General features: G+C 43.1%; 1 protein-coding gene across 2 annotated transcripts; it reads left to right on the top strand.

Moving 5' to 3' along the window:
- Positions 1-915: 915 nt before the first annotated feature.
- On the top strand, positions 916-18,612 carry FBXO33 (F-box protein 33). Of its 2 annotated transcripts, XM_072338231.1 has the most exons (5): positions 916-1,019; positions 1,212-1,702; positions 7,565-7,675; positions 12,321-13,006; positions 16,592-18,612. In XM_072338231.1, exons 2-5 carry the CDS (start codon positions 1,287-1,289, stop codon positions 16,861-16,863), a joined length of 1,485 nt encoding a protein of 494 aa, XP_072194332.1. In that variant the 5' UTR covers positions 916-1,019; positions 1,212-1,286; the 3' UTR covers positions 16,864-18,612. The 2 variants fall into 2 exon arrangements, with proteins under 2 accessions (XP_072194332.1, XP_072194331.1); XM_072338230.1 differs by lacking the exon at positions 916-1,019 and having other exon boundaries at positions 1,130-1,702.
- Positions 18,613-22,176: the final 3,564 nt, after the last annotated feature.

Here is a 22,176-nt window from a genome sequence, read left to right on the forward strand (position 1 = left end):
CCAGCTCGGGCTGAGCTTCCATCGCTGCCTTGCTGCGGCTCAGTAAGGCGGCCGTTCCGCTTACCGAGCTGACGGCAGCTCGCTCAGCGGCGCACACCGAGCCCGTAATCCCAGAGCCCGTAATCCCTAACAGCCACGGGGCTGAGGAACTGAAAGACCCCTCCTGTTTCTTCCTTATCGGCCTTATCTCAGCTCTGCGGCTTAGAGGGACGGAGAGCCTCTGAAGCCGGTGCCTGCGGCCCTGACACCGCTGAGACGGTGACCCGTGGGCCCGCTGAGCCTTCACTCGGTGACGGCCCGGCCCTGCGCTGTCGGGCCACCACCGCTGAGGTCTTACACCTGTCCGTTTAGGCCTACGAAAGTTAGGCGCTGCCGAGGCTGTGTGGCACACCACGCCGGTAACTCAGCGCTGAGCTGAGCGGGAGCTCCCCGCCTTCCGTCGGGCTCCGTCCCGGCACAGAGATGGCCCAACTTCCCCAGCGGCCCCACGCGGCACTTTGTCCCCATGTCACTTCCGTAAGCGCAGGGCGCTGAGCTGCGGACGCCGTTGCGTTAAGACACTGGCTGACCTCAGAAGCCCTTTGACTCAGCGCGGTGGACTGGTTGGGCAGGCATTAAAATAAGGAGATAGAAGCGTGGGAGCGGGACTGCCCCCCACGGCAGCATTCCGGGCCTGAGGGGTTCAGCCGCTCCCGGCCTCAGTTGCCCGGGGAGGTCCGAGGGAGCCGCTCGGACGGGTTCGAGGAAACGCGATCTGTTTCCTCGCACGCACTGGAGGATATCGGGGTGTTTCGTGCCTCCTGAGCCACGCACCGCCCCGAGGCTGAGGCCATCGGACACGAAGGGGTTAACCCCCCCCCACCCTCGGAAGCCGTAGGGCCGGGCCCGCCCGCCATTCGAACGGCGGCGCGTTCCATTCCTCCCGCGGGGCGACTGCCCTCCCTCCGCCGCTCCGCCCCGTCTCTCCCCGCACGCCCGCGGCGCGGCGCCTGCGCTCCTCCGCCCTCACGAGCAACGTGGTAGGGCCCGGGCGGCGTCGCGCGGGCGGGGATCCGGCCCGCCTCCCCCCCTCACACCCGCGCGGCGCGGGGCGGTGGTAGGGCCCGCTCCTCCCCCCGGCGGCGGCGCGGGTGGTGCGTCCCGGCGGCGGCCGCGTCCCGGCCGGCGCCCGCCCCCTCGCCTTGTCATTGATGTTGTTGTTTTTGTCGCAGGAGCCGCAGGCGAGGCCGGGGCCGCCGCCGCCTGTGGCCGCCGCAGCAGCAGCGGGGCTCGGGCCGGCGCCAGGAATGTCGGTGTGTGGGGAGGCGGTGGGCGCCGGCTCCCTGCCCAGCGAGCTGGTGGTGCACATCTTCTCCTTCCTGGCGGGCCCCGATCGGCTGCGGGCCTCGGCCGCCTGCTCGCACTGGCGGGAGTGCCTCTTCTACCCGGCCCTCTGGCCGCGCCTCCGCCTCAGCCTCCGCGTCTCGCCGGCCGAGCGCCCGCGCCTCGAATTCCTCATGCGCAAGTGCGGCTGGTTCGTGCGAGAGCTGCGCGTCCAGTTCGCCGCCGACAACTACCCGAGCGGCGGGGCGGCGGCGGGCGAGGGCGCGGCGGTGGCGGCGGGCGACGGGGAGGCGGCGCCGCTGTGCCCGCGCTGGCTCGAGCTGCTGAGGACCTACCTGGAGCTGGTGCTGTGCGTGCTCAGCAGCGTCCGCAACAACAGGTACCGAGCGCGTCGCCGCCGGCAGCACCGGAGGCCGAGAGGGGAGGGGGAGGCGGCGCCGGGGGACACAAAGGCCGCGGAGGCGCCTCGGCCGCCTCGGGGCACGGAGTGGGCGGGCGGCGGGGCTCCCCCGGGCTGCGTGCGTGTGGGGAGCTAATAGGGGAGTTTGTGTCGGAGCGAGACTTCCTTTCTCTCTCGAGAAGGCCGCAGACCCCGGTAATGAGCTCCCTTGTGAGTTGGGGCTGAGGCCTGGCCTCAGCAGGAAGAGGTGTTTCTTACTGCTTGCTGTGAATGTGCTTCTGGCGTGTGGCGTTTCCTCGATCTGGTTGAGCAGTGGAATCCTTTTCCCATGCTCTGGGCTTAAAATGCGCTCAGATCACACTTATTCACACTGACTTTGGCAGCTGTGAGTCTTAATTTCCTCAGGTTGGACTTCTAAAATGAAAGCACTTGCTTTCTCTTTGCTTATCTTGCTAACACTCCTACACAGTATCTTTTAAAAATTGAGAGGTTATAATGCACGGCCTGCAGTCAGAAAACACAGACTGCACAGTGAAGTCGTAGTGTGTTGGGAAGCCATGCAGGCTGCAGGATAGTGTTTATGTGCTTTCCTATCTGTGTGCATGATACTGTGCATCACCTGCTGGCGGTAAGGTGACCACCGCTAAATATTTTTGGGTGTTTCTGTAGAGAGCTGTTGAAAAACCATTGGCAGCTGCATGACTGTACAGCCACCAGCCCTGACCCCGAAACAGTTAAGAAGCAGAGTGAGGCCTCCACTTCTCCTCTGGTTTGTGTGGTGACAGCAGAGCTTCAGCTCTTGGTTGGTGTTAGAGGAACACAAGCACAGCGTGCGGGGTCTCACTTTCAGTTCCTAGGCCGCATGATGCCCGCAGGTACTTCCTGGGGGAACTGCTGTGATCAGAGGTGCAAGTGTGCTTTTGGACACTGCCTGTGGGTCACAGCTCACCGTCATCTTGCTTTGTTTCTTGCCCCATGAATCCTCAGCCTGCAGGTTTAGTTAAGCCTAATTGGTTGTCTTTTGCCTTTCAGGAGAAGCTTTCACTTTGCTGTTGAATCTTGGGGAAATCCAACTGATATCATACATGAAAAAGTGTTTAAGTGATGTCAGCTGGTGATTATCAAATCTGATACAAATACTGCTAGGTTGACTTCAATGTTTTAATGGACAGTTAGAAGCTGCAGCAGATATTGTGTGGGAGTTTCATTGGGGGGAAAATAACAAGTGAAGTGCATTGTGAGAGGGGTTTCTATACGTTTCGCTTTTGGAAGAGATAGAATTCATGGCGTTATCTCCAGCTTGTGCAATAACACCACCTTCTGAAGTCCTTCTGACCAATTTTTGTGCGTACAATGTGGCTGAAGACTGCAGCAAAATTCTTGGCAGTAGCAGCTGTTTCCCCAGTCGCTGTTCTCTGGTGCAAGTGTAGTTTCTGTGGTATGCACAGATGAAAAGTTACCATCTTTGACGACATTTAGTGTCTCCATGTGTTCTTGATGTCCCCAAATCACTTGCGTGCTGCTGTTTCATTTTTGGAGTGAAAAATGTACAACCTGGGAATGCGGAATACCTTGTTTCACAGCAGACTTCTTTCATTGAGCAACTGAAACATGCAAGAGGGATTTACGTGAAGCAGTTAGATATACATTCAGAATTACTTCTAGAATTAGCTTTTTATTTCCCCCCATAAACAAGCTTTGGGGTTCATTTTGATACTTTTGTTGTTGTTGTTGTTCTTGAAAAGTAACTATCCACAACCAGATCATTGGCGTGTAGAACATTTTTGTCTTTAACATTTTTTAGGTGAAGCTTTAAGATAGAAATGAGATGGAAATGAGTGTTAATGTGAGCTAAGTTGCTGCTTGGTTCTGCTTCTTAGCTTACCTCTAAACCGGAACCATTGTCGCCTGCTCAGTGCTTTGCTTTATCTGTAGAAAGACTGCAATAAGTCACTTTGTTTCTCTGCTTCTGTTTGCTCATCTGTAGCACAAGGGTGATTAATAATTTCTTGTTGTGTTTGCAGAATGTTCTTGTACACGTGATAGCTATTGCAGTTTCCAAAATAAAGGAAACAGCAGTGTTTTTTAACTTCTCCAGCAACTAAGCTGCAGCAAATGCATTCCTTTTGGAACAGGGTTTGAAACAGGATGATTCTTTCATAGCTGCTGTCAGCCCTCCTGATAACTTTTTGGCAGAGCAATCCAAAGGACTTCCATCTTACACTTAAGAGCTAGAGAGGGAGAAATCCACTTTAGTAAAATGGCATGCTGTTTCTTAACTATATAATCTTGCAGGCTTTAAATCTGTTGTTAAACAATACAGTAACAACTCTGTCCTTTCAGGAAAAAGAAGTTCTTTAAATGGCTGTAGAATTCCTTGTGGATTTGTAATACTGCAGGGCCTTAGTAAAGAGTAACAGAAGGACTAAAAGTCATGCGAGTTCTTGATGTCCTCTTGGGTACAGGAGAATGATGGTGCACTTTCATGCAAATAAAATCTTTTCAGTTAAGTCTCTGGAAAAGCATTTGGAGCAACCTTTGCTAGTTCTGATAGAATTAGGGAGGTTGCAGATGCATAACTAGAAAACCCCGATAGCATTCTGATAGGTATTGCTGCAGGTGGTCAGCAGCCACGAAGGCACTGGTGGTCTGTCTGGTATTTGAGGCAGAACTCAAGTCAACACAGCTCTCATTCTGCGAATGACAGCGTGTTACTCCAAAATACCACTTTCTTGGCACTGAAATGAAGAAGAGGAGCTCTGAAATTCTGTCATTTCTTGGAAAAAAAAAAGTACTGAAGTGATGTTTGTAGTGATTTGTAACTTTTCCAGTTGTTTGACAGCAAAGAAGCGAACTGGAAGTGCAGTATTTAAACTGATGATGTTCTACTTTGTAATTAAAAATAAAATGTAGGGAGTGGTATCATATAACGATATCAAGAGAGACGAGTTGTTTCCTAGGGGTTCTTAAGGGATCTTCGCCACCTGTGCCATCACATCCTGCTTCAGTTCTGGAGGGCAGGGAGGAGGGTGATGCTCTGTGCGAGTCTTTTTGGTATTTATGGGAGCTAATAAGCAGTTCTTGTCTGATCTTTGCTGTGAAACACAAAAGCAGATTGTAGTAAACTAAGGTGTCTCAGTGAAGGTATCCGCTTGGAGTTGCCACACATTTGTGAATCATTCAACAGAGTAGACTGTATCTGTATATAAGGCTTTCTAAGGTATCCGCTTGGAGTTGCCACATATTTGTGAATCATTCAACAGAGTAGACTGTATCTGTATATAAGGCTTTCTAAGAACCCTCTTTTATCAGCTGGAGTGAGCAGCTGGCAACAAAATAAATCCCAAACAAACACAAAACCCAGGAATCTAGTAGGACAGGATGTGCCTTACCACTTCATTCCTGCTGACTGTAAGCAAGGCCATTGTGAATTCTTTTTTTTGCATTACAGAGTGGTGGATGGATGTCTGAAAAGACACACCAAAAGTGAAGATAGAGCATAGCAAGAAGTGTGTTACTTTTAGTATATTTTCTGAGATAGTGGAATATAGTTGCTATATAACAAAGAAATACTAAATCCAAAAGAGAATGTTCATCCCCAGCTGTGTTTGTTTCTAGTATACATAGTTTTAAGCTGCTATTTTGACTTTCATCAAAAGAGGACAGTTAACACCTAAATTATTTTATTTAAATAGCAGTGGCTTTACTTATCCAATGGAGGAAGGGTGAGAGGTGAGCCTGATGCCAGAGGTTATATGGTTCTATAGTAGTTGCAGAAATCTAATAGTGAATGGAGCTGTGATCATATTTGTTGGTGGTAGTAATTGTGCTGTGAGTGGAAGCTCACTAATTGGATGTTTTCATTGCTTAAGTTTTGAGGTGGAAAGCTTTAACTGTGTCGTGTAGAATGGCAGTGAAATGGATGCAGGCAGACTGTTCAAGGTACTGGTAATTGGTGCTTTGTATGTCATGTTGCTTTTAGGCTCAGAAATTAACACTGCACTAGCATTCACTGGGGTCTGAGTAGCACTGAATGAGACCTGAGTGTGATGTGAATATGCAGGTGAATTAGAATCATTAGGAAGATTGCATTTTGTCTTAACTCTTAGACCTAAATCACTGAGATCAGAAGATTATAATGGTAGAATTAGAATATTGGCTGTGAAGGCTGCTTCTCATGCCTGGTGGATGTTTCTGCTGACTTCCCTGCTGTACCGGGCTTTCCTCAAAACCTGTGGGAGACAGAAGAGCACAGAATACTCTCAGTGGTGTTGCCACAGTCTTAAGATTACCCTGCTAAACTTACTCTTTAGCACGATCAGGCATTGACTTAGATTTGTAGAATATTAAGCATGTGGCCAAGGCTTGGTTATGTTTAAGTACCATCAGTACAGTAGTCCTGTATTTCTAATAATTTTAATGTGTTTTAATTTCTGAAATGGCTGTAAAATCTAGGTGCTTTGCTTCAAAATTTGGCTTGATATAGAGCTTATGGAGCTTTTAAAGTCATTCAGTCACCCACAGAAGAAAAGCAGGCGGTGTGACAGTGGCTAGATTTCAGCAAGCAGGTCTGTGGTTATTTAATGGAGGAACTTTAAAACAGGCCCATAATTATTTGCAGAGGTTACCTATTAGATTCAGACTCAAAAACCTTGACTCCTTGACACCTTCTGCTCATCCTGTGGAGGTAGTTAACTGGCACCAGAGCTCCCCTAGGCTCTGAGCTTTGTGACTGCATTGTGTTTTCCTAAAAGCTGATCTGCAGTGTTAGCGTATGACTGGTAAGCCAGCAAAAGTAAGAATTTCTGTGACTTTCTTAGTTGTCAGCTGCCAGTTAATTGGCATCTGCTGTTAAATCTTACTCTCACAGCCATTTGCAATTTTGCTGGAGGATTTGCTATGTTCATTTCCAAGTGCAAACTATTCCTTAAATGTTTGGAAGCAAATCTAACTTACTGTACGTGTAAATAAATTTTAAAAACAAACAAAAAGATCCTCTGTCAGTTAGAAAAAATCAACAACACCCTGAAAAGAAATGATGCAAACAGCTGCTCTGAAACCACTACCATTTTCATGACTTCTGCTTGATCTTTTTCAGGGCATAGGAAAGATGCAAGTCACAGGAATGAACTGTAGTGGGGAATGGGAATCTGCCTGTCTGTCTGTCTGTCTAGCACACTGAGACAAGTGCAGCATAAAACTAGAGGGTGGTCTTTCATTTTAGGTATTACTTCTAAAAACTCAATTTGTGTCACAGTGGACAAATAATCCTCTTCTGTTGACCAATGTCAGAACTGCTTCCACTACTTCGGTGTAATAGAAATCAAACACTGACTGGGACTGCTGGGAGCTTTTGCTTAGCTTCCATTTGAGGCTTGTGCTGCCTCAGCTGCTGCATGTTTGTGTCCCCTGTACATAACCTGGCTGCAATATGGGAGAGCTCAGGAAAGGCTTCTCACAGTTGTATTGTTTGTGCTTTAAACACAGCATTACATTTGAAAAGGAATGGGTAGTTTTCACCTGTGACATTATGTGCCCACGTTCCACAAGTTAAAGAGAACACGAAAGTACTGCAGGAAGTTTGCTTTATGGTGACAGCCTCTGTGGTCACTGAAAGCTGACGTTTGCTTTACAGCTAGAATCACCAGTTTGTATATCCTTCCTCCCCTTTATGCTTTGTTCTCACTCTGTTCAGCTCCAAATGTGCCTGTAGGGTGCTTCCCAGAATTCACATATTCCATGTAATAACGTGTTCTTACTGCCTGGTTTTGTCTTATTCAGAGTTCTTCCTTACAGTGTTTTTATTTTGTATACAGATCCCTTTTTGTTTTGTCATTGCAGGAACCTCCAGAAGTTAAGTCTCTTTGGGGATATAAGCATTCTGCAGCAACATGGAAGTATATCAAATACATACCTCGGCAAGGTTGACCCCGATGGCAAAAAGATTAAGCAGTAAGTTATATTTTGTAAACTGTCAAATATGTTAAAACAGCACTTAGCAGTTTTTCACATCTGAAATAGGTGACTGAGAAAGTTTCAAGTTTTTTGTTTTGTTTTTTTTTTTTTTTTTTTTATGGGGTGAGAATTAAAGTTCTTAAGTAGAATTTTTTGTTTTATTTCTAGTATTTGCATGAGTTACTCTGGTTTTATGGTCTTCTTTTAGGTGAGAATCCTTTCTTTTGTTTTTTTTCATTGTGCTCTAGAAACAATTTAAATAGAGGAATACCAGTACCTTTCCTATTGCTATACATGGGAAGAAATAAACAAGGAGGTAATCTGATGTATTTACTATCTGCTTGTCCTCAATTCTTGTTAAACATAAAAGAGGACATAAGCGCCAAGAACTTATTTTAAGTTGTATCTCAAAACTACGTTAGGTATTTGTAGGATTCCTGTAAGATCTTAGCTCAGTCTGCTTGTTTAATCTCAGAGATGTATTTTAGCTTGCCATCATTACACTGCTGTACAGTCTTCGAATGCGTATAATCAAAATACCTGGTTTGTGCTCTTTGGAAGCGGTGAAAGAAATTTAAAAGCTACTGGCTTCTGGAATCAGTTATCCCAGAGAAGTTATGCTAAGTTAAATAGTTTATTAGTTCTGCTTAAACTTTCTGTGCAGATGAAACTTGACTACCATCATTTTAATTTGTGTCAGTGCAAACATCTTCTAGGTAGCCTGATAGTAAGTATAGCTGTTCAAGTTCTTTACTGATCTTAAGTGGTTTTAGAACTAGTATGGATGTAGTCTCAGATCAGTGTGTGTATGAGAGTGCAGCTGTCAAACTAAATAGCTGGTCCTTACTTAAATCAGTACACGTACAGATGTGCATTTTTCTTACCCTGTTATGCTTAGAATGCAGAAATCAGAGTAGTTTGAGTAGTTCAATATAAGTACTGTGTGCAGGTAAAAATCTTTTTTTTTAGCTTTTCTGAAAACAAATACGTAATGAAATCATTGTCCTGAGGCTTAAATAGAGCCATCTATGCAGGTGTTTACTCAGCTGAGCGTACAGTTAACTGTTTCTTCAAACAAATAACAAAAAATTGCTATGCATACTTCATAGCCATAAACAATACAAAATTAATTTATTGTCCAAACTGAAGTTAGTTTTTTACATACATGCTGACCTTTGTACGTTTTGGAATGAGGAAACAAATGTTACCTCTTTTTTGTTTTATGAACTAAAGCAGTTTGTTTGGGACCTGCCAGTTCTTTTCCAAATTAGATGAAAGTTGGCAGTGGATCATCAGCACTAACAACATATACTTCAGGAAGTAAATCTTTGTCTTTGTAGTTTTGCCCTTTCCGTGTGTTTGGATGCTTGCATCTGTTAAGTTACAAAACATGAATGCAGATAGCTAATACTGAAAGCTATTGAGCAACCCATGGAGACTGTGTTAATGGTGGCTGAGGATTTTGGAACCTGTGTGCTGGTAAATGTTACTGTCTCTTTTTGGAACTTCCTACAATTCAAACATTTAGGAGAAGAAAACATGACACTTCCTCAAGCCCATAACATTGAACTGAGTGTAAAAGACCTTGGGTTGAATCTCAGCTGGCACAGAGCCATTAGGTTGTTGCCCAGTAAAGACTAACGGTTGCTCTGGGAGAAGAGGAGGCCTTGGGTTACCTTTCCAAAGTCCTTCTCTTGCAGTGGTCAGCACATGCAATGAATAGGTTTACAATGCTTGTTCTTTTTCTGTATCGACTGTGCGTCCCTGGACACTTTCTAAAGTTCTCTTTAGAGCTCAGTTCATCACTGTGTGAAAGTCTGTCATAAAGAATGCATTTGTCTTGAGCAGAGCAAAGGCAGTTCAAAATATTTGCTTTCTGAAATGGTTGTTCCATGTATTTCAGATAGGTTTGTTTCCAAAAGAACCACTTAAGCCTCTCATATTAAATAGAACGTGTAGACTGATACAGTTCTTAAACAAATGGGCTCCATACAAATCTTGCTAATAGGTTTACTTCCTGTCCAGGGCCACCAGTGCTTTTCTGTACCAGCAGTTGTTGGTTTATGGGGAGCGTCCCCTTCACTGCTCTTCACTGGGAGCAATATTAAGTATGCTTGTTGAAACATCACTGTTCTAAATTGCTTTCTTGCATACGCTGGGCTTTCATTATATTTTGTCTATGTATGAAGCCGTTCTTACATTTTATAAACGAGCTCAAAGATAGTCATGTGCATGTTTGAATGAATTTCGTACAATGTAGTATGCAGTTGAAATAAAGTACAGTTATAAAGTAGGTGTTAATTTCCAAGAATTCACTTAATGTGTTCTAGGAATTAGACACAATTGAACTGTTTTTGCGTACTCCAATTAGATGCAGTCTGCTTCTGAAAAATAGGATGTGTGTAAGAATTTACAGGGGAGGAATAAAACCTTAATAGGGTGATGGAAAGATGTATTTGAAATCTGTTTAAGAACTGCAGGCTCTTAGTTTTTGTTACTCCTGTCTGTCCTCATATAAAGCAGGCATTTAAAGCAAGCCAAAAGCAATCATTGCTGAACATATATTGCAGTGTTGGATCTCTCTTCTTTTTTTTAATTATTAAAATTGGCAAAGAACTAGAGGAAAGTGTCTGGAAAGTTTTCCTAGGGTATATGGACTGGTAACCCATCAGCATGAATCTAAATACGTGTATAAATACTTAAAGTCACATAGCTTTAAATCAGTATCACTTTCCAATTCTGTGGGTACCAGAACATTACTCTTGTAAGCCTAGATGCTTAAATCAAACCAGGAGCACAACTTAAACAATTCAGTGCAGTGAGGTATGGATAGTGGTATTTGACAAAGCGTGTCAAATTTGATTTGTCACCTTGTCAATTGTTCTGTAAAACATCACAAGCACTTGTATTGCCTGGATTGTTACAGGGCAAAGGCTACCATTACTGCAGATGTTACATCTTTCCTAAGTACTGTGATGACAGTGGGGAGGAAAACATATACAGGAAGGAGGATGAATGAAGATTGATCTGTTCATTTTCTTAAACACAAGGACAGTGACATGAAAGGTGATGGGTCAGGTGAAAGCAAGGAAAAAGGGGGATAGTGTTGCATAGTTCTTTGTAGTGGGATGTTACAGTTGTGACTCAAAGAGGAGTTGAGGCACATTGCTGGAAGTGAGGTCCCTGAGGGTTGCTGCAGACAGAAAGCCATCCCTGGCTCAGGAGGTGAGAGCTGAAAGGCTTTTGCAAAGAGGAAAATCTCTGAGAAGCATTTCCTTCATTCTCTTCCCTCTTTTTAAGGAGTTAGTGATTTTTCTGCTGTCGGTCAGGATACAGAGCCTTTAGTTTTGTCTGGATGTTGGATTCACCTGGACATTATCTTAATTATAGATATGGGGATAAGAATAATAACTTTATAATGTTGTTTTGAGCTTAGATGTGAATGTTTATATGTGTTATTCAGCTGTAAAGGAAGAAAGAGTCCTGTGGAAACCACTGCTTGATTTGAGGCACAAAGATTCCTGCTAGGTTCCTACTATTTCTTCAAGTCTTGCAGACTTGCCATAGTCTGGCTCAATTGCTTCCCTTAAATGCTGATTTTTGCCTTCAAGCTGACTGAGATTTGAGATTAGACTCATCTACATATGAACCCTAATATGTATATGTACTCAGAACACATTGTTTGGGCAGGGAGATCCTTTGGAGCCCTAACAGCTGTGAGATGAGGGCTGGAAAACTTTCTTTTGAGGAAGTTGGTAGAGTTGGACTGTAGTACTGATATTTGGTATTCAAATCTTACCTTAAAATATCTTTTTGGATTACAAATTTAACTTAAAGAACATTCTTGCATTTAAAATAACCTAAATGGATAGGAGAGGTGGGATGAGTAAGACTGAAGTGTGTAATAATCATACAGTGCAATACATCACGAGGACATGGTGCTAGAATTGCCTCCCACTGGCTATCTGGGATCAAAATGTCACCAGGTCCAAGTTACTACTGTAATGTGTCAAGCTGTTCACACTTAAAAATCCAGTCAGCTGTATATTCAGAACTGTTCCATGAATATATTGTGTTTGTTCTTTACCCTTCAATTGGGAAAAGGAAGCAATAGGTTTCAGATTATTCTAACATGCTTAAAAGTTAAGTTTCTCTGACTTTTGAATGAAAATGACTTTTTCTCCATTTTAATTTGCAGTTGTAGAGAGGCTGATTAACAAATATGAGAAGCTGTTTTTAAAAATACAGTTATTGCTTTTAAAGACATTACGGGTTTTCTTATTTGCATAACCTTAATGTGTGTTTGGGAAGGTGCCGGTATGTGCCAGGATAAGTGCTGAGAAGTATGAAATGAAGCTTCATAGTGCAGCACTTCTATTGAAAGACAAAGTGCATTGTTTTGATAGTTTACAGTTCAAACATTTGAAGTGCAGTGAAGGTTGAAGTGCTGCAGGATGTCGGCAGCTTGTTGTGTTCTAACCTTTGTAGTTGCCAAAAACTGACGGTAGCACCTTCTTTAGGATAAAGCCATAAATAAAAGAGGAGCGATTCTTTAATGAGGGGGAAAAAAAATAGAACGGTATGCAATTGGTAACACTAGACCATGTTTAACAGCATCATTATCTGTTTTGTTTACTTACAGAATTCAACAGCTGTTTGAAGAGATACTAGGCAATAGCAGGCAATTGAAATGGCTGTCCTGTGGGTTTATGCTGCAAATAGTAACTCCCACATCATTGTCGTCCTTATCAAACCCCATAGCCAACACCATGGAACATCTGAGCTTATTGGACAACCACATCCCTGGTAATACCACTCTCATTACTGCAGTTGAATTGGAGCGCTTTGTGAATCTGCGTTCACTTGCTTTGGATTTCTGTGATTTTACGGCTGAAATGGCGAGAGTCCTGGCTGACAGCAACCATGTGCCTTTGCATCGACTGTCCCTCCTGGTCCACAGTGTTTCCATAATGCACAAGTCATTGGACAGTATGCCAGAAGATGAGAATTGGAAGGCGCTGACACGCAACAGCACTAATCTTCGTGTCTACATAATGGCTTTTGATGTAAAGAGCGATGATATGTTAAGGATTCTTAAGCCCAGTATTCCCCTAGAGAGGATTCACTTTGACAGCTACATCACTTGTGTTTCCGGAGCTGTTGTTGACCTCATATCCAGGCAGTATGATAAGTTCCTCACTCATTTTATACTAATGAATGATGTGATAGATATGTCTGGCTTCCCAGATCTTAGCGACAACCGGAACGAAGATCCACTTGTCTTATTAGCCTGGAGGTGCACAAGGCTCTCGCTCCTAGCTGTTCATGGTAGGTAATATGTTGTGTGAGCACGGTACGTAACTGAAATACTTAGAACATTTCAGCCTTTCTAACTGTAATGAGTTTCAGTAAGAGTCATGTGCAAGAGTCTGCTGCATGGTCACTATTGTACTGTTGTACTTTATACTGGTATTTTCATGTTTGAAAATAGGAAAATTCTATGTTTACTTGTCTTAAATACGCTTGTAGCTTTCTAAATTTGGATGAGAGGTCACATAGGATTTTGTTAGACTGCTCACAGTTTGAGCACTAAGATCTGGGCATTCCAGGAGGCACAGTGCAGGTTTCTCTGCTGGGTATGTGCATGCTGCAGAGGTTTGCTGTGTGTGCCATGAGCTCATAGGCTGTTAAGATTAGATGATTATACTTCCTGTTTGTGTAACTAACACAGGTTAAGTGCCTCGTGACTGAGGGGAAGGAAGTCTGTTACCAGCTTGGTAAGACTTTTGCAGCAGATGAAGGTCGTGTGCAAAATTTGAGACTTCTCTACTTGAAGAGTGGGGGAGAAAAAGTACAGTGTGGAAGAGGTTACCTTGCTGAGTGCACGGATTTCACTGGTAATACCAAAACTAGGTTTATCTCACCTTTTTGCTGTGTAATTGCAAATCAAAAAGAAGCGCACACTTGCATTCAGCTCTATTTGAAGTTAGAATCATTTGGCACATTTTTAAGGCACCTGAAACTGAAACAATGCAGAGTGGTTGTTTTGGTTTGTGCTGGAAGTGGCTCACAAAGAGCAAGCTTGCTGATGCATGAAGGAGTTAAGGGATGACTCTGTTCTGTTACGTAAGAATGAATGCCCGTTTCCTCAGGCAGCTTGCAGGAATAAATCTCCAGTTACTCAGCACAAACAGGAGACATCTTCAGCAGCAAAATTGGTGTGTTCAGACCTCAGCTGAAGTCAGAAAGTCCTGCTGCATCCCCCTCCCCCCCAGCCTTTATAGTTTACTGTACCACTCGGTAAAGGTGGATTTTATCAGTTTCTCTAACACTGAAGTTTCAGGGCCTTTTAGAATAAATAAACAAAATCCATTTACTTTCCTACAACAGGAACATCTCCTTGTTTAAATTCAAAAAGATGATAAAATACCCGAATATAAGCTAGTGTGAGTATCACCTGATACCAGCACACAATGTATTACTCTGTGCAGAGTGTTGGAAAGGCAAATTCAGTTTACAGTTCTTTGTATCAAAGGATTGTTACTGCATCTTCTATGGGGATTTTTGTATACCTTGCAGAGAGAATGGCCAAACATCAACCACACACTGATGTTGAAATTCAGATTCCTTTCCCTTTCTTTTCTCTCCTCTTTGTATACAATGTTAGCTAAGCTGCTCATAAGTTACTACTAATTTTCTTTACTCTTGTTTTACTTTTTGAAGTTGTGAGTAGGATTTCTCTCTTACTGTATAATAAGCATCTTCCTTCTTGAGTAATGACACTGAGAAGAATGTGGCGAGGAAGAAAGATCTCGAATACTTTGTTTCTAATATTTTTTCAGAGATTTTCCCTCTTTTGTTTTTAGTTTGCTCTGAAAAAGTCTTTGATCCACTCTTGGCTTCAGCTGCCACTTGGCACTGACAAAAGGAGGAAGGGAGAATGTGTCTGAAGGGCTCTTGGATACCTCAGGAGCCTTTTCTGACATCTGTGTGAAGATGTATCAGCGTCTCACCAAGGTGGCATCATTAGCAGCTGAGGAGAGCCAAGTCGAGGGTATTAACTGCTGCTGGCAGCGTGAAGGAATGGTGTGAAAACTATGTTGTCTTTGGAGGTGGGGATGGTAGGATAGACAGTGGTATGATCTGGCCATCTGTAGGGCCTGAAATCCTTCATTTAAAGAAAAGGTACTTCATGTGGAGTTCCAAGATATTTTGTGCTGTAAATGTGCTTTATTACCAGAGCCATCCTCAGTGTTATTCTGTGTCAGAGCAAAGCTAAAGCTGACATTTTACACCAGCCAGGGAAAACTGCAGTGCTGCTCATGGTGTGTTTGATACTTGTGAGGAAGTGATTGTTCCTTGTTACCTCTGAAATACTTCAGCTGAGCAGAGGCTTCTCTGCTGCTGGAAGGTTCCTGAGAAATTCCAGGCAACGCTTTTGGAAAGATAATTTAAAATAAGATTAACTGGAAGTTAAAAAAAAACAACCAAAAAACAGATAGATGTGGTAATGAAAAGCTAAAGCCATGAACCTGAGCCCCAGGGGTGGCACAGGGGACGCAACCACAGTTATTGTCCCTTTTTATTCTTGCATGCTCGTGGCTTTTATTTTGCGATTATCTTTCTTTGCCATCAAAATAACTGAAGGTGTTGTGAGCTCCCTCAAAGCCTTGGAGGAGCGTAGGTCACAGAAGTGCAGTTTTCCATTGGGTTTGATGTCCCATAGCCTTTCTGACAGCTTCATCTTTAGCTTCTGTTGTGTCTGCAGGTAAAGCCTCGGCTGATGAAAATTGCAGGAATTCATACATTCTTAATGGTTGATGACTTAGAAATGAGCCAAAGATATGTTTGTGGGGTTCCTTGTTCAATAAGTACCTTGAGCAAAATGTTTGTAGGAGATTTTACAGACAAAAACTTGGAGAAAAAAAAAAAAAACAAACACAAAAAACAACAAATATTTCTAATTTTTTGAATCTATTGCTCCAGTTTCCTCATTCTTCATTCAGCTGTCTTGATAGTTTATGATGTAGAACATGCAGATTGCTTTGCTGAAGACCAGACTGTGGCTGGTTGTTATTCCTTCAGCAGCATGCTTTCCCAGTTCTGATACTGTGCAGATGGCAGCTTTACTTAGACTCCAAGTGTGCATTTCCCCAGGGGCAGAGCACCTGTGAGAATGATGATGAAGGCAGAAATGAGCCTTTTCCTTTTGCAGTGGAAGGGCTGACTTGTAGAGAAAGGGAAGTTCCCAAATACTCTGTGTTTTGCACCTGGACAAGGAAGAGCTTAGCCAAGATGCAGAAAACTAGCAGGTAGCTGCAGAGTAAGCCTTTTGGAGAAGGGTTGCTAATATACAGTAATTGGAAGAGAGGGAAGCTTTGTAATTACGTTTAATCTCAGGTAGAATAACAAGATGTAGGTTATGTAGGTTATTTTTTTACAGTGGTGGGACCTGCTTGCTGGGGAGGCTTCTGTTCATTTTCCATGAAGTCTGCTTTTAAGGTGATAAAAGCTAACCTCAGTTTTCAGCTTTAAAATAATCCTTTTATGCATCCACTTGAAATAGTTGATTTTAGTCACTTCTTCGACATGATTTATTTACAAGTAGGTGACAGAAGGTTTGATATTGTAGTTGCAACTTAACTTGTGCTAAAGAAGTTGATACAAATGGTGAAAAAATTCAATGTAGAAAAAGTTAATTGAACTAACTGAAATTATTTTGACGTTTCCTTATTCAAAATGTAAAATTGAACTCTCCTACTTGCAACCAAAGCAGAAATTGGGAAGGGATTTCTGCCAGACAGAAGATGACAAAGTAAGTTGGGAAGGATTTTCAGGTGATCCGACATTAAATAATTCCATAAGAAATACCTTGCTGCGCAGTTACAGAGCATGTTTCTTTTCCCCCCATAGGTTACACAGTTTGGGCTCACAATCTCATTGCAATTGCTCGTCTTCGTGGCTCTGATCTGAAAGTGCTGGAAGTCACAGAGGAAAGCATTGATTTTGACCAAGGAGAGCTGGCTGACCAGGACGTGGATCCAGTACATAATCTCATTGAGCAAGTATCTCTTGGATTGGGTCGACCTTGGCATGCAGTCATGGACATTGAGCTGCTCAGTGTCTTCACTGAGCCAACTCGTCATTTTTACAGAGAGATGCAAAGCTTCAGTGAAGGCATTTAGCTCCTTATTTTACAGTTCCTGTGGTTACATATGCAAGTAGGGTCCTATTATGTTTTTTTTTTTTTGTTCTGTTTTGTTTTTTTTTTCAGTAGCGTGAATTAACCCTTTTTGTGCTGTGTTTAATCAGTATTAGCTATATAGAATTACATATGTGTATTCTACTTCTTGATCAAAGAACGTAGTCGGGTATTGGTTTAGAAGCTGAAAGTGGCAGTGTTTAGGGTTTTCACGGTTAATGGACTTGTCTACCAAACCTTACAGAGATGCAGCCAAAGGCTGTCTGAGGTTGCCGGCTAACTTTATTTTTATTGAGTAACTGCATTTTGAATTATTTTTGCTATTATATCGGAGTTCTGTGCTCAGGAGCCAGCTGTTTTTGATATCCATATCCATAGCCCAGTGGATTTCTATGCTGTCATTGTTTGCTTAATCTGGTAGCATGCTACTTAATAGGCTTAAAAGGAAGAGAGGTCTATCCAGGGCTGTTTGTTGTTAGACTCTCGCCTTGCTTCATTTCACACGCTGCTTTTGAAGCATGCTCTGCTACCATTCCCAGTCCTCCTTGGCTATCAAGCAGTGCCACGAAACACTCGCTTTTCTTACACCTGCGCTTGCAGATTCACTCCATGCTCCGCAGTGTTTCGGGTCCTTTGTGTAAACTCCTCCTAGTTTATTCTCATCCTCCGTCGTGTTCCTCAGAAGTTAGCTTTGGGCCAAAGTTTAAGAGGAAAAAAAACCAAGGAAGCGCACTCCGATGAGGTAGAAACGTAACAGTAAAGGCTTCAGTATAAAGGTATACACCTGCAAACAAACATTAGTCGTGAAATCCCTAGCAACTAAGTCACTGGATTTTCTCTGTCAGCGCCTGTGTCAGCTGCCAAAGAATAGATTAAAAACGAAGAAGTGCCCACATGCTGGCAGGGGCAGGCCAGCTTCTGGCCAGCCAGATACTGCTAGATTGTAATATATAAGGTCGAATTTCGACCTGTGGTACACAGCTGTGCTGTGGCTCAGTCAGCAACCTCAGAACTCTTAACAAACATGCACCTGTTTCACTGTGAATAGTGAATGTAAAGGAAGGAAAGGAAACAAATACAAAGCTTGTTCTATCACAGGTATGAGCTGCTACGATGCATGAAGAACATTCCATGAAGTATGTTTTAAAATCTTGTTATATCTGAGAGGCTTTAAAAGCCGATTTAACTGTTTCAGGGCAACCGCGGTACAGACGTGGTCTCTGTGAGACTTCCACCTGACCCCAGTTTTAAGTGGTACGAATGTTGTGCATTTAATGTTTAAAGGACAGTCTGCAATAATAAAGTAAGTGGCCAACGTGGGTGCCCAGCAGTGCTGAGACCTGGCTGCTATATTGTAAGCTTTGGAAAACACAATTTATGCAACAGATGTCCAGATATGATTCTATTTATGGAAAAAGTTTATATGTGTTTTACAAATGGTTTTACCATCTTATATTAAAATGACCTTTTGACAGGTGTGCGCTGTTTTGTCTCCAGTGAGCACATACCATGCGGATTTTATATGTACATCAGTAGAGTGAATCCACTGGCACAGTGTGTGTATATGCCAGATGTGGTGAGATTTTACCTTATAAATGTGATCAGATTAAAAAATAAACTCCTGACAGAAAATGTAAGGAAACCAGCTGAATGTTTGAACTGATGACTGATGTTGTATGGTTTATGTTAAATGTATATTCTTTTAATCAATAAATAAAGCATTAAAAATTGATCACTGTATAAAATATTTTATTGTATCAGCATGAGAATTTCTAGACTTAAAATGCAACGATCGTTCTTAAGCTGTGTATAACTGGTAGCTCCCATTGTGTTTAGGTCAATGAAAGAGTCTAACTTGTCATACAGCGGTTTACTTTTACTTGGCTGAATTTTGTCAATGCTTTTGGAGGGGAGGGGAAGGCTGCTTTGCTGAAGCTCAGACTACCAGACCAGTTAGCACAAACGGTATATCACGATACGACGTATTAGACTGATACAGTAAACTGTGGATTGTAGAATATAGAAGACTATTTTGAGAAATTCCTGCATCCGTTGCAATTGCTTAAATCAAAATCTAATGATGTGATCTAGAAAAAAATGTGTAGTACTCTTTTTGGTGTCCCACTATTAAATAGATTATGAATACCCGCAATGCTTCAGTTGACATTTTATCTGTACTCAGAGTACGTAGCTGTGTATTCTGAATGAAAACTGCAAATGTCTGATAAGCTGGTGGGGAGCTGCCGTGCCCTGCAGTGGCTGACTGTGCTGTGAGAATTGCTGGAGTGGCTGCTCAGTGTGTGCGTGCCAAGCACGGGTTTGGTTCGAGCTTCTGAACTTTGTTTTGTGACAACCCAAATCATTACCAGGCATGAGGACTGCGCTGCTTGTTGGTTAAGCACTGTCCTAAATCTTGTAGCTCTGGCAAGCAAAGAGCGTTGAACTACTTGCTGGAGAGAGGAGCAGATTTTGCTGTGGGTAATAAGATACATAAACATGACTATAGCTTTTAATATGCCATAAAGTGACATGTCAGGATGTAGTCATAGTGCCTTTTGGTGCTCAGCCTCACAAGGCAGGTTTCTGTAGCAGTTAAATCTGACAGGGATGTTCAGCATCATCTGGGCCTTAAATCTGGTTGCAAAGTAATGGAAGGATTTCTGGCAGCTTCCGTGCAAATAAGATGTGTCCTCTGGTTAAAACAGAGTTGCGGAAAGTTAATTCTTCCTCTGCAGACTACAGCATTTCTGTGCATAGCTGCATTATTTACTGCAGCTGGGACTTGTTTAGCTGCATTACCTCGATGTTTGTAGTCTGACCTATTTTCTGATTTGTTTTTAATTAGTATAATGTTAGATGGTAAGGGGCAGGAGAGACCAGCCACCTGTCAATGGTGGAGAGGTTGCAGACCCTAGAGAGGTGTGCAGTCCTTTCACTATGCTGAAAATGAGCAGTCTCTATGGAGGTTAGTACTAAGGAGTGCTGTTCACAGCATCACCAAGGTTGGAAAAGACCTACAAGATGATCCAGTCCAACCACCCCCCTATCACCAATAGTTCTCACTAAACCATGTCCCCCAACACAACGTCCAAACATTCCTTGAACACCTCCAGAGTCAGTGAGTCTTTTAGTACTCCAGATGTGATTCTTCCTTCAGCTTGAAGTCTAATGTCTGGATATGGTTTGTGTTCCAGGTTGAATTCAGTGTGCTTAGTCCATATGCTGCAGTGAACCTTTGCTCTTCAAGTGTAGGGAGCTGCAAAGCGAGTGACTGGAGAAACACGGACCTTGAACAGAGTTGGAGAGGTACACCTCTGGTTGTTCTGTTTCCTTAGAAACAAGTAACAGCTGCTCTTGTTGGGTGGTTGTGCATTTAACAGTAGTCAATTTGTGGTACCGGGAAGAAGGGATTCAAACTAAAGCAGCTGTAAATCAAATATTAGGCAAGTTGGTCCTTATGTAGAAAGTACACCTCTATTTGGAGTGGGGCCAGAGGAGCTCTATGAAATAGCTTTGAGTTTGCGTAATCCCAACAAGGATTAATTTATTTTTTTTCTCTTTGTTTTTCCTAAAAAGACGGGGGTGTTAATTTAGTCTTGTTGCATTCTGGATTGAGCAGCAGGAACTTGGGACACAAGCCCTTCATTGTTACAGCCCGTTGCTCCTTCCCCGTTGGGGGGGAGTGGGGACTTCCCTGCACACGCGCTTGTGTGATCCTGCTCAGGCAAGCTTATGTAACCCATTTCATGGACTACTCTGCCCTACTTCCTGGTGCATAAATATGAGCTTGTTCTCATTGCTTGCCCGCAAATACAACTTTGGGCTATCGCTGGAAAAAAAAGTTCCATTCTGTCTGCAGGATGCTCCAATCCATGCCTGTCCTTTATTATCTGAGTCCAGTTAGCTTTCGTTTTGCCTGCGGCTGCCTGCCATTGTGGGCATGGAATATACTGTTTTGGTGGGGGAGCAATTGTATTTTGAAGGCAGTTAATTATAAGCTAGAACAATTATTTAGCTCCACATCTGTTCAGACAATGGAGCTACACTTTTAAGTACTTTTCAACCCCTAAAGTAGTTTGAGGATTTAAAATAAAATAAGATTGTTCTGTTGGCAGCATTACCAACGTATTAAGGGCCTTTGGGTGTTTTCTACACATAGGGTCATTGGCTGATAGTTGGCACTTCAGGTTGTTCTAAGGGCTGGTGCAAAGGTGGATGTATAAGCCAAACAGCTGCTTTTAGGGTCCCGATTAAGACCCACAGGCCAACTTAGAGCCTCTGGAAAGCAAATCATGGCTAAAAGTGATGCAATGGCTCAGCTGAGCTAAACAGCAGTTGAAGATTTCAACACACACAAACCTTTAAACTGCCTGTTGCCAGAATTCATTGGCCAGTAGCTTAAGTACAGGGCTTATCTAAATGCCTCTGACTAAATTAGAAGGAATAAAGAAATAGCAAGGAGGAGCCACAGGGCAGTTCTGCAGCTGAAATAAGCCTATGGGGAAGTAAGGTTAAGAGCAGGAGTATTGCAGAAAGAAGAGCTCAATTGGCAGACCTGATCTAAGCAAGCAGTTACAAAAAAAGCATGCTGGAGTTTTTTGGAAACTTCTAATTATGGGGTGTGGTACCTTGTGAGAGTAGAGCAAACGTACAGACTTGGTTTACATTAAAAACTGGTGTGTGTGTGTGTGTGTGTGTGTACGCATATGTGGAGAATGGGGGAATGGCAGCTCAGTGCCCGCTGCTGCTACTCTAAGTGGAGCCTTGGCTAAGAACAGTTTTTCTGTTTTTCAAAGGGTTCCTTACCAGATGACCGCACTGTAATTACATGGTTTTCAAGTTGAAGTGTGTTAGCCTTAACAACACCAACTGACAAGAGCCAGCAGCTTCTAGCAGAAGCCCTTAAACCGTACAACAGCAGGTAAACATAGAGCGTGGCTCTGTTCCAATACAGTCACCTTAACGAGGATTTGTGCACTGGTACAGGAAGGCTGCTGTGGCTGCTCTAACCACCACTACCATGGGGCAAGAAACAGAGATGGCACTTTTCTCACGTTTTTCAGTTCTAAAGCCTTTTTCTAACCCCTAAAACAATTATGTTTGGGTTTCTTTTAAATGCATGTTTGTCTTAGCAACACGTTCTTGACAACTTTTGTTTGCTTCCCTTCTGCAAAATACATTGGTATATATATATACTTGTTTCCTTGCTCTTTCCAGGAAAGAAATTTTATCCTTCTTTGCTCTTTGAATTAACTGTAATACTCCATGGTTACAGAAGTCTCCTACCATCCTGTAC

The sequence above is a fragment of the Excalfactoria chinensis genome, chromosome 5, assembly GCF_039878825.1.
Source record: "Excalfactoria chinensis isolate bCotChi1 chromosome 5, bCotChi1.hap2, whole genome shotgun sequence".
NCBI lineage: Eukaryota > Metazoa > Chordata > Aves > Galliformes > Phasianidae > Excalfactoria > Excalfactoria chinensis.